General features: G+C 41.2%; 3 protein-coding genes across 3 annotated transcripts; all 3 read left to right on the top strand.

The window, feature by feature from the left end:
• Window positions 1-817: 817 nt before the first annotated feature.
• On the top strand, window positions 818-2,167 carry ttc32 (tetratricopeptide repeat domain 32). The gene is made up of 3 exons (XM_084314001.1): window positions 818-974; window positions 1,156-1,322; window positions 1,610-2,167. The coding sequence occupies exons 1-3, from the start codon at window positions 859-861 to the stop codon at window positions 1,735-1,737; spliced, it is 411 nt and encodes a 136-aa protein (XP_084170127.1). The 5' UTR covers window positions 818-858; the 3' UTR covers window positions 1,738-2,167.
• Window positions 2,168-5,276: 3,109 nt separating this feature from the next.
• On the top strand, window positions 5,277-6,288 carry LOC311228359 (uncharacterized protein; the record flags this gene model as incomplete). Its single annotated transcript, XM_084314269.1, has 5 exons — window positions 5,277-5,346; window positions 5,428-5,520; window positions 5,641-5,805; window positions 5,886-5,982; window positions 6,065-6,288. The coding sequence occupies exons 1-5, from the start codon at window positions 5,341-5,343 to the stop codon at window positions 6,286-6,288; spliced, it is 585 nt and encodes a 194-aa protein (XP_084170395.1). The 5' UTR covers window positions 5,277-5,340.
• Window positions 6,289-6,422: 134 nt separating this feature from the next.
• On the top strand, window positions 6,423-11,042 carry zpax1 (zona pellucida protein AX 1; the record flags this gene model as incomplete). The annotated part of the gene is made up of 12 exons (XM_084314268.1): window positions 6,423-6,531; window positions 6,628-6,821; window positions 6,911-7,028; window positions 7,186-7,385; window positions 8,265-8,319; window positions 8,456-8,625; window positions 8,706-8,797; window positions 8,876-9,006; window positions 9,102-9,291; window positions 10,387-10,528; window positions 10,600-10,726; window positions 10,938-11,042. The coding sequence occupies 12 exons, from the start codon at window positions 6,423-6,425 to the stop codon at window positions 11,021-11,023; spliced, it is 1,614 nt and encodes a 537-aa protein (XP_084170394.1). The 3' UTR covers window positions 11,024-11,042.
• Window positions 11,043-11,995: the final 953 nt, after the last annotated feature.

Genomic DNA, 11,995 nt, shown 5'->3' with positions numbered 1-11,995 from the left:
TGGGAAAATCTTTTTTTATCCCACATCAAAGTTAGTCGAAAATGCTGATTCTGGGGACTTTGAAACTCAAATTACTCAAAAAGTACACAGTAAAAATATTTCATATAATTTGTACAGGTAGTCTAAGAGGTACTAAGTACAACCATGGCAGTTTCATAAGGTGCTTATGGGAAAATCTTTTTTTATCCCACATCAAAGTTAGTCGAAAATACTCATTGTTCTATAAAAAGGACTTTGAAACTCAAATTACTCAAAGTACACAGTAAAAGTAGTTAATATTATTTGTGCAAGTAGTCTTGAGAAGTATTAAGTACAAACATGGCAGTGTAATAAACTACTTATGAAATAATAGAAATGAACCACATGCCATCCTTTACTTTGAAATCCTCACCGGAAGTGTTCCTCTGTGGAATTGTCTGTAGCTTTAGTTTAGTGATCGAATATACTTACTGCGCGTCCTATTGATTCGATGTTCAATAATACTGCACATACGAAACGTCCTATTGATTAGACTAAACGTCCTATTGATTCGATGCGCATTCAATGTCATATTAAGTATTTCTGTAAGATCTACTTGTGAGACTGTGTTCAAAAGTCACGTCGGTTCATTACAACAGCGTCCCAGGCTTGTTTTAATGCATTACCGTAAACCTGGAACTAATCGCGCACTCGAAAAACAAGAGCGGCTCACTTGACCACGCAAAAGCAAAAGACGGCTCACTTGACCGCAGTCTAATAATATAGGTATACAATCGTCCCTTTATTTTGGAAAAAACACCGACCGGAAGTATTATTGTTGCTGCCATAGATATATATGGTTGCTGCTGCGGAACACAGGTTGAGAAACATAAACAACCTATGGAAGAAGATCATTCTCAAACACTTGACCACGCTCATGGCGAGTTTAAAAGACATCATTTCAAACAGGCAGAAGAGCTTTATACTAGGTTCATCTCCTCCTGTTTGAAAACAAGGTACTCGTTGATTGATTGCTGTTACAGTGAGACTACTTTCAACATGTTAATTTGGCTAACAACGCTAGTAACGTTACCACAACAGCTCCCTGCTCTAGCTAAATGACCGTAATAATAATAATAATAATATACCTTTACTAAAATGGTCAGGTTTTAACCACCTCCTGCACCTTATTTGCAGGAAATGTGACGCAATGGACCTCGCTACAGCTCTCAACAACCGCGGGCAAATAAAGTACTTCAGGGTGGATTTTCAGGAGGCAATCGAGGACTACTCTTCTGCAATAGAAGCCGGTTGTCAATTTGAGGTTCCATTTTACAACAGAGGACTCGTCCATTATAGATTAGGTAATGAAATGCACACTGTTGGTTGCCCTCTGACAAAACATTAATCAAACTGTCGCTTTGAAGTGTGGCCATGTTTACAGTGTGAATATAAGTTTCCCTCTGTTCTCCGACAAGTCACTAGATGGTGTTGTCCATTCACTCATGCAAACGCTTGCTGGCAGTGCTCATGCTGCTTGTGATCTAGAATTGCTGACTTGCTGTTGTCGAGGCTACGTAACGACACATTGCATCAGACCATGGATTTATAATCATCATGCCATATATTCACATTTTACCTTATCTTGCAGGTTTTTTCCAAGATGCTGAGAGAGACTTCAAGCAGGCACTGGAGCTAAATCCAGATTTTGAAGATGCTAAAATCAGTCTACAGCAAACATTACTGGACCACCAGCATAAGATCAATAGAGGATATTGATCACATATGTCATGCGTTTCCATAAACACACCCCAGTGGCCATGATTGTCATTTAATTTTAATCAACTGTTTGTACAATTTGCTATTGTTTGCCATACCAAGATGTATGTGGTGGTGATAGTATGGATAAAATACATTGTGTCTGTCCTTCAACTAGACATATCTGATCTGAGATACACTGTGGTATATTGTATTGGTTGATTTTGATCATTTTACTGCAGTCTTTATGATTGGCATTGATGATGATCAATACAGTCGATACCCAGTTCATTGTTGTTTATTCCACTATCTGTGAGCAATAATTGTAGGCCTACATCTGATACATTATGTCTTTGTGTGATTATTTTGATTGTACTATACACTTAACATGGTCAGGATGACCTGCTGTATATCCACATTATATGTGAGTAATACATTATTTTTATTATGATTGATGCAAGTTTTTATGTTCAATGTCTACTTTCGAGTTTTTACTTGAGTGTTATTTTGTTTTCACATCTTTAGGTATTCTTGTGAAACTTTCAAGGTAAAGTATGGTTATGAGACCAAATCTATCCTGCATAGCATTCTGATCTTTAAAAAAAGAAATATATATATATATATCTTTTTTACGTATATTCAAAAGAAAAAACAAGAGAATTTTTTGCTTATCAGAAATTGCTTACATTGATTGATTGAAAACTTTATTAACAGATTGCAGAATGGGTACAGTACAGCTCAAAACATACAATTGTTAAGGGGATGCAGACCAGAGAAAGACTTTCGTCTTGTTTACATCAGGGTCCCCCATTTTCAATTAATCATAACATATATGACATACAGATAGACAGTACTGCTACATCTATACATTTATGACATACCAGATTTGCAAATACAGTACTGTTTGTGATACGAAAAGAGTCCAGAAAAGAGAGTATATACATTTGACGTAGAAACTGTACATTGGAGGAGGTGGGGTGGGGGGGACTGTACAATGGAGGTGGTTGGGGGGGTGGGGGGGGGGGGGGGGGGGTGGGTAGGAGGGGTGGGTGCGGGACACCGTACAACTACAAGTAAAACTGTACATTGGAATATTGACAAAATCATACTTGGTCATTTACTGTACATTGGAGGGGGTTGTGTTAGGACATTTACAGGGGCCAGTTTCGAATTGCAGTCTCCCGTAGGTGTTCTTTGAGAGTGTTTTTGAAAGTGGGTAGTGATTCACATTCCTTTACAGCTTTGGGTAGGGCGTTCCACATTGATGTGGCATAATTGCTAAACGTGTTTAGTCCCTTGTTTGAGCCGAATCTGGGTTTAACATGATTTGTGGAGCTCCCTCTGGTGTTGCGATCGTGGTATTCACTGACCTTTGGGAAGTATTTTGACATGTACATGGGTACCTTGCTCGTGTAGAAGTGTATCTTGTAGACCAGGCCCATTGCAAGTTGCTGTACTCTGTCGTCTACTCTAAGCCATCCTAGGTTGTCAAAGTGGGCAGGGGTGAGGTGGGTTCTAGGAGTAAGGTCAAGCAGTAGTCTGACCAGTTTGTTTTGAGATGTTTGTAATTTAGTTTTTACCGCCTTTGAGGTGCTTTGGTACCATGAGGTGCAAGCATAGTCGTAGTACCCTGCCAGAGTCTTCAGGGTATTCTTGTTTACCAGTGAGGAGATCCGGTACAAGAATCGAGTTCGTTGGTTGACTTTTTTTATTACATTGGATGCCATTTTGTCACAGGAAAGATTTGCCTCTAGGATGGAACCCAGGTAGGTAATTTCTTCTTTCCTTGTGACAATATTGTCACCCACTGTAACTGAGAAGCCGTCGGTCTTGCTGAGTTTGTTATTTGAACCGAAGAGAATGGACTCTGTTTTGCCCATGTGTAATGATAGTTTGTTATCAGCGAGCGATATGCAGATTTTGCCTAGTTCTGAGCTGAGGGTTTTTTCAACCTGTAACTTGTTCTTGTCAGAGACCAGCAACATGTATTTCAGTAGGTACTCTGCACTGCACAAGGACGATCCCTTCGAAGGCAGAGTATTCGCATACACCACTCCACAGCAACCATTACATCCTGTAACAAATTGAGACACACTAGTAGTAGGACTATCTGAAGCAGAACCAAGATACAAATCTACATTAGTTAGGATGTTAAAATGCAAGCAGCCGTTTAAAATGACTTTCCATTCACAGTTAAATTAGCACCCTCATGTATGGCCCATTGTCCTACTAGGTACTGCACATATATGTACAGTATTTGTGACTTATTAGACCAAAGCAAATCACAGTTTCACCCTGCAGCAGAGAAGATTCAGGTAATTAAATTCACATTTTGTGATGTGTTTCCCAATATGGTGCATTAACACAGCTCATTTGGTCATGGCTATTTTGAAGCGGATCACCTGGTGTCTGATTACCAAGATGTCTGCAATAATGATATAATCAAATACTATTAATTATTGTTAATAAACAAATTGCTAAAGCGTTTCAAGGACTGCCACAAATCATGCCATGCCTACAGACAATGAGGCGTGTGGGGACACTAATGATCAGCACCTGTGCATTCTTGATTACTATCATATATAACAGCTGTTGCAGGTCAGAGGAAGCACCAGGCACCTTGTTTCAGAGCTGATTTGAGTCGGGCTTGTCGTGGGGTTTAGTGTCAGTTCTGACGCCGGTGCTTGAATTCTTGTCAATTTATATTTTGCTGCTCTTTGAGGCTGCATTATGTCGATGTTTGGAAGTCTGTAGGTTTTAATTTAATTTCTTTTTAACCATTGTTTATAGCCTTCCACCCTTAAAATGTATGAATTGACTTTTTGCTTCTCCCCTCTATTTCTTAGTGTGCTATGGAATGTGATGGCTGCAGTAGTTGTTTCAGGTCAAAGGAGGCCATATTTCAAGCCGAGTTCACAGCCAAGTAAGTGCTTAATCTTCCTTCCAAACTATAATTTTACTAAATAAAATTATACTTGACACCTTTTCCTCCTTAACAGGCAGTGGTTTAAAGTCAGACTGTTTGGACAATCTAATGAGACTGACTTTGAACAAGGCTCTAGCTGTGGGGAATCGACTAGGAGTTGAAGCCATCGGTATGTATTAATGATGATGAGGGGGGGGCATTGACTTTTGTAAGACTTGACTTAATCGCTGTGATTCATGGCCTCTTCTTCCAGATGGCACTGAACGTATACTGTTGACGCCTACCTTGGCTGCTCAATGTGGATACAGCATGGAGTCTGACCCTTGGGGAAACACGAGAATCTATGCATCCTTGATGGGATGCTATGTAGACAACCATGTATGTTAAAACTTCAGCAAGTTTGTGTATTGCCATATACTGTTTATTTATTTAAGTACATTAAGATGCATGCAATACCTAGTGGTACAGCAAGGATTGAAGTGTGCTGAAAGATCTACTTCAGTTTGGACCCTGAGCAGTGGTCAACTGTCATATTGTTCTGTAATTCTTCTTCTCCATAGGAAGATGAGACTTTTAATATTGGCTTGAGACTCCGCATGTACAACCAAAGTCTGTCGTCCTCTGACGATCATCAAATTACCGAAACTTGCAGACATCCTAAATGGGCTTCCCGGGAGATTCTTTGTGACCGGAACTACATGGAGGTAAATCACTGACTATCAATATCAACTGCCACAATGTTCAGTTTTTGAAAAACCAATGTTTAATGACTAATCCTATTTTAGGTGTCGAGCTATATGGCCACACCTGACACTGAAGCTGTAAAAGGCCAGGATTTGAAACGTGAAGATGACTCGAGGATCAATGCAGTTCCTGGTGTATGTTCCAACTGCCATTTTCTAATCTTACGCCATCAATTTAAACTGAAGGCTCACTGGTGGGACATGAGATCAGGGATGCGACCTCAAAGGAGTTTTGTTTTGTCCTCTCCATCATAGGTCACTGGTGCTGCATATGGTATTTGGAAGATGACATTTTACACTCCTGAGCCAATAGTAATGACGCTGACTGAGGCTCAGCAAGCTGGCTATGGGGCCATGACTACGCCTAATCGCCTGGTGGTGCGAAGCCCCTACAACACAGCCGAGACGTACTCTGAGGAAGTAAGCAACTGTGCTAATTATCCCCCCCCCTTCCCCCCCAAGTATATCGTCTTTTGGGATACTTAACTATGATCTCTTAGGTGGCTGGAGTCCCCATGGAGGTTTTTCAAGTGAGCACTTACTACAAAGCACCACATGGCATGACTGTAGTGGACTCTGCAGTTGCTTGTCCTACTGGTAGGTCCTGTCTTAATTGGGAGGTGGGGTGCTGAAAGGATACTAAGTGTGGGGCTTAAAAAAAACATTCCGTCTATACTAGGTGGTTTGATCTCTACTGAGGAAATGATCACCTGGCATGTACCCCGCTATATAACGCCCCTGATCAACACTGGCATCCAAATCCTGGAGATGCATATGGGTATCAATGGCCAGAAGCTGGACAAGACCCAGATGGCTGCTCGACAATACTCATTATTTGCCACGGCAACTCACATCATCATCGAGGTCCCAGTTGGTTCGCCTGATGGCTATTACAAGGTTTGAGTACTGCATATGTAATTGGAAATGCATTTATAGTAGGCCACTGGTTTTTATTTGCATGTTTTATTAAATTCCATTAATTATTGCAGAGTCATGCTCCAGATTATGAGTACCACATCACGTACACTGTGGAACCCATGCTTGAGTTGCTGTGGAGGGCGGATGACACCCAGGCTGAAACCAGATACAAAGTACTCTTCCCTGTCACCACCCCTCTGATGCCCAGGCCTCCAAATATGATTCATGGTAAGTCTAAACTCGAAGGCAATTCAAACTCATAAAAAAAAAGGCATTCAACTACATTGAAATTGTATAAATGTGCCCCTTACCCTTTTAATCAAGCCACCGTCCCTGAGAAGAGGGTGTTTGAGGCTCACTTCGGAACATTCCTCCATGATGTGGAGCTGGTGAACATCACCTTTTCAACGGGGGTGAAGTCTCCTGCGGAATGCAACGTCCAGGAGCACAAGTTCTCCAATGGTTCCAAGACCTTTATTCTACAAGTGCCCTTCTCGGATGACGTTGTCCATAAGCATGTATGTATAAAAGTTTCACTTTCTCCCAACTAGTTTTGCTCTCGACAGTATGTTGGCGTGTAACTTAACGGCTCTTTTCATATCTACAGAATCCTGAACCCTTGGGTACCGTCTACTTCCTTCCTGTGACTTTTGGCTTTCTCATTCAACCTGAACAAACTCCATTCCCCTTCTCGGCAGAGCTGTACGCATCTCTGCTGGATGTTGGTAAGATCATGAGGCTTGTGTGACTGATGTACATGCAGGGCAACTCGTGGGCAACAGTGCCTGAGGAGCTAAGGAACATCTCGTCGCTAGGACAACCTTCAATAAATGTTTACTTGTTTACCATGTGTTATCTTATGACTTAACGCTTGTTTTTCAGTTCTGCCCAGCATCACTGGTAACTGTGACGAGAACTGGTTCTACATCAGCGTGAAATATGGGAGCCAGGGTCCCAACTTTGAGACCATACTTGGTACTCGGCAAATTACTCCTGAGATGGCTGACGACTATGAACTGAATGACAACGGCACACACTTCAGCATTGTGGTGCCATACACCGCCCCCGACACCATGTTTGAGGTGGGAGGGATTTATTCTGTGTTAAATCTTGCATCTTTACTTTGCCAATACTGTCGTTGGATGTAGAGGGGTGATTATATTTTCTGGGGTGTGCCTTTGGTATTCTACAGTACTCCTGAGGTGTGTTGACCTCTACTAGGGTTTCTTAAAGGGATGTTTCTGGAACCCTAGGCCTATTTCCTACTTGCCAAGCTGTTCTTCATGCTAGCTCTGACTAGTTGGCCACAAACGAATGCGAAGTCAATTGGGTCAAGCTCCTGTACACGCTGGCTGAAGCATACTAAAACATACTCCAGTGCATGCAAATTGGGCTTCGTCGGCTTGTACAGATGGAAGCTTGACCCATTGACTTTGCATTGATTTGTATAACTAGCCGCAACGAGTAGGAGGAGCTGCATGGATTGCGCTGAGAAAGGACTCTACAGATCATTATTATTGGCAGGTAGGAAATGGGACTAGGGTTCCAAAATACTTCTAACTATCCCTGGCTTCAACCTACACTTGCTTTGTTGGCGCCGCTTCCCAGCATTTCAGTTGAGGATCCAATTCATCTTGACACAAGGCGACAAAATGCATGAATCTGGATGTGTTAAATGCAGCATTTCTTACAGCATGGTTGCCTTGTTGAATGATCCCAAGGCACCTTAAAACATCTGGATCTCGAATAACATGCATTACTCCCAAACCACCGTGGACAATCTGCTTCAGGTTTATGCATTTTGGTGCTTTTTGACCAAGAACGAATGTATCCAATCTGCTTCAGGTTTATGCATTTTGGTGCTTTTTGACCAAGAACGAATGTATCCAAATGGCTGGTCACATGCAAACCACATGAGTCAATTGCAAAATAAATGACCTGCCATTTCTTTTGTTTTGCAGCTAATTGAGTCATCGTTTGTCAAAGCCAGAATTGACGTGCTTCTGTGGGAGCCCAGTAAATGGAAACTAGCCGACTTCTCTCTGGCCTGCAACTTCCCTTTGGCCACAACTAGTATGTTTTTGTGATCTATTTTTTTTAACTACTTTGCTGCCAAGTTGTGATGTAATTAACTTATTGGCTTTCCCTTCAGCCTGCTACTCCAATGGAACGGTAACTGCTCTGGCTGTGAAGGTGGAATCTGTCCCCAACCTGATCCCTGGTCATTTGACCCTGAATGACCCATCCTGCAAACCGGTCTTCAACGATGACCGCTTTGCGCAATTCTCCTTCAGTGTTGATTCTTGTGGCACTACTAGAATGGTAAGTCACCTCAAAGCATTTCAAGTGTTTCTTAAATACAGTATGAAACTATGTCCACAATTATGCTCTCCCGTCTCTAGTTCTTTGACAATTACTTGCTGTATGAGAACGAGATTGCCTTGTACCGTTTTCCAAGCAAAGGCTCCAAGTCAACCGTTCATCCGGAGTATAGGTAAGGACACTATCTGTTACATGTAACCTTCCCTCCAGCTTTCTTTGAATCCTGATGCTGTATCTTTTTTCCCTTTAGCCAAAAAATTTCCTGTTACTATCTAGTCAATGACACGGAGACACTCGGATATCACTCCAGACAAAGGAACTATGAGCCTATGGCAGAGACTGGGACAGGACAGCTGATGGTCGAATTGATACTAGCTCAGGGTAAAGCCGTTTAAATCCTGTGAATGTTCCCTTATCAATTTGTATGAAACCTCTCCTTATTCTACCTGAACACCGGTGTTCTTGTGTTTTTCCAGATGAATCCTATGAGCAGTTCTATAGAGCAGATGACTACCCTGTAGTAAAGTACTTGAGGGAGCCTCTGTACTTTGAGGTGGCGTTGAGGCAGTCCACCGACCCCCAGATAAAATTAATCTTGGACAACTGCTGGGCTACTCTTCATGAAAACAGGACATCTTTGCCTAGTTGGGACATCATCGTGGACAGGTAAACTTATGTGCAGGGATGTAAAGTACCCAGAAATTATACTTAAGTGAAAGTATGGGTACTTTCTCAAAATCGTACTCAAGTAAAAGAGTATCTGGCTAAAAACACATGTTAAAAGTCAAGTTTCTACATTTAAAATGTACTTAAAGTACTTTTTTCTGACTGTCTATTCTTCTGATGGCAGGCGTTTACAAAGATCCCCGCTTTCTAGTCTTTGACAAGGACCAATGAGTATGGGCGGGTTAACTTTCCTTTGATGGGGATTTGATTGGCTGTTTTTAAAAAGTGTTAACGTTAGTTCAGCCAGAGAAACAAATATACTAATTAAAATGGTTGGACCTGCAAACTTTGTACTTTAGGTCTGCATTTTAAATGTAAGGTGTAAAGTTTTTTTTCTCAAATGTAATTTTGAGTAAAAGTATACAAACCTAATATTACTTGCGTAAAGTACAAATCCCCAAAAACGGTACTTGAGTAATTTTACGTTGTTACAATTAGGGATGCTCGATATTGGCTTTTTTACCGATATTGTCCAACTCTTAATTTCCGATACCGATATATGCAGGGTTTCCCCCCCCCCCAAAAAACGGAATAATTTCAGGTAATTAACATTACATATATCTTGTTGTGGAATTAACACTACATTATGCATACTTTTGACAATAAATAAAATCGGAATTTGTTCTTACTTGCTTGCCTGGGTAAATAAAGGTTATAGAAATGTAAATATTCTTTTTGGATATCGCATTTTAATGCCAATATCGGACATCCCTAGTTACACTACTTACACACCCCTGACCATGTGTATAGCCTTATGCATAAAGAGACTTGAAGAACATCAGTGGCTCAGGAGGTAAGAGTGGTTGTCTGGTAACCTAAAGGTTCCCGGTTTTGTCCCTGCCTCCTGCCAAGTTGGCAGTGTCCTTGAGCAAGACGCATGACCCCTAACTGCTCCTGGCGGGCTGGTTGGTGAGCTTGCATGGCTGCCTTTGCCGTCTGTGTGGGGCATAAGTTGTAAAGTTGTCTAAAGACTAACACTATAAATTCATTTATACCTACAACCTGTAATGGTTCTTTCCCTCCCCCTTGGCTTAGCTGTGAGAACCTTGAGGACCGCTATGCGACAGTCTTCTATCCTGTTGTGACTGATGCCAGGGTTTCCATACCGGCTCACATCAAACGCTTCTCAATCAAGATGTTTGCCTTCACCAGGGACAATACGGTTCTAAAAGACCAGGTAGACTAATGTACCTTATTGAGTTATTATTCCAAACTGTACTTCAATCCTAATACTGGTTCTCTCCACAGATCTTTGTCCATTGTGATGCAGTGATTTGTGAGGCCGACGACAACATGGGTGGTGTCTGCAGTGGCCAGTGTGTGAGGCCCCAAAACGCAAGCGGATCATCTACTCGAAGGTCTAACCTGAAAAGGGGTAAGGACACAGCAGTTCCAGTTGAGATGTAGGGCTGTCCTGTCTTTTTGTTTTGAGTCATGGGTTTTCTGCATGTGTTCTTTATTTTATTTAAATTTCCTGCTGCATGTGGAAAACCAGTTTGCCTATTCGACTTGACCTTTCAGGATATTCAGGATAGCCCATCAGTTATGTTGTGGTACTGAGTGACATAATGCCTGTCTGTTTCCAGAGCGCAGAAGTTCAAACTCTACCCAGCATCACAAGCGGCATCTTTCTTCTGGACCCATCTTGTTGAGCCCTGCATGGATCGAATGAATTAATAAAGGAACATCTCATCTTAAAAATTGTTTGGCATTTTTTTTATCAAAGGTCTTGTGGAATAAAATAGAAATACTTTTATCCCGAGGGAAATTTGACACTGCAAATCGCTCAACATTTGCCTAGGACAAATGCAGTGACTTTTGCCTTTGCTCATGAAGGGATTTTTCAGTTACTGACATGCTCCATCAAGAAAGTAAGATTTATCAACTTGATTTAGACCAGATTTGGCAGTTTCTTTTTTTAAAGGAACCGAGCCTAGTCACTTGCCAGTCAAATCAGAAATAAATTAAATCTGCTGTCGACGCCAAAACTGAATATTAATCCGATATTCAGATCAGTCAATTCTGGAAAGCTGAAAAGTAGGGCTCCTACCGCCTTACCTACACATAAAAGTATAGATGCCTGGAAAACAGCCCATGTAAACCCCCTTGCATAAAGGTGGCGACGGAAGGGACCTAAATAATAACTATCCAATCTCTAGGCTGCCTTACAAAACTCATGAAATTATTTGTAATTGAGTCAGCATTTTAAGCCCACACCAGGCTTTAACATGGTTATAAATTGTATAGTATCTGCCCTTAACAAAAGAGAACACATTGCCCTATTTGTAGATCTGTCAAAGGCAGTTGACCTACAGTATTTGCTTTGCAGTTTGTTTCAAAGCTACTTATTGGAGACAGTTTCTATCAATTACAAATAGTGTCCCACAGGGATGGATTCTAGGCCTAGTCTTATTTACAAATATTGTCTAATATCAAAGGCTGTGAAGTTAATCTCTATGCGGAACACGTATCTATTGTACTGCAGATTCTAAGATTAGCCACTGAGAATCTACAACTCTTAATGCTTTACAAGACACACTTGGCAGTCTCAAATATGCTTAATGCCAGTATAACTAAATGTATGAGCCACATAGTTTACAATGACCTTTGCATATCTACTGTAAATTGAAGAGTTAAAATACCA

This window comes from Notolepis coatsorum (assembly GCF_963971535.1).
Source record: "Notolepis coatsorum genome assembly, chromosome: 5".
NCBI classification, from domain to species: Eukaryota; Metazoa; Chordata; class Actinopteri; order Aulopiformes; family Paralepididae; genus Notolepis; species Notolepis coatsorum.
Note: the sequence above shows the minus strand (reverse complement) of the source record. Positions and strands in the feature narration are given on the sequence as shown.

Bases quoted from the DNA above. Each gene is read 5' to 3' on its own strand.
- ttc32 (XM_084314001.1), top strand. From the start codon at position 859: ATGGAAGAAGATCATTCTCAAACACTTGACCACGCTCATGGCGAGTTT. The intron at 975-1,155 runs GTACTCGTTGAT...CCTTATTTGCAG, and splicing joins TCCTCCTGTTTGAAAACAAG to GAAATGTGACGCAATGGACC. The intron at 1,323-1,609 runs GTAATGAAATGC...CTTATCTTGCAG, and splicing joins ACTCGTCCATTATAGATTAG to GTTTTTTCCAAGATGCTGAG.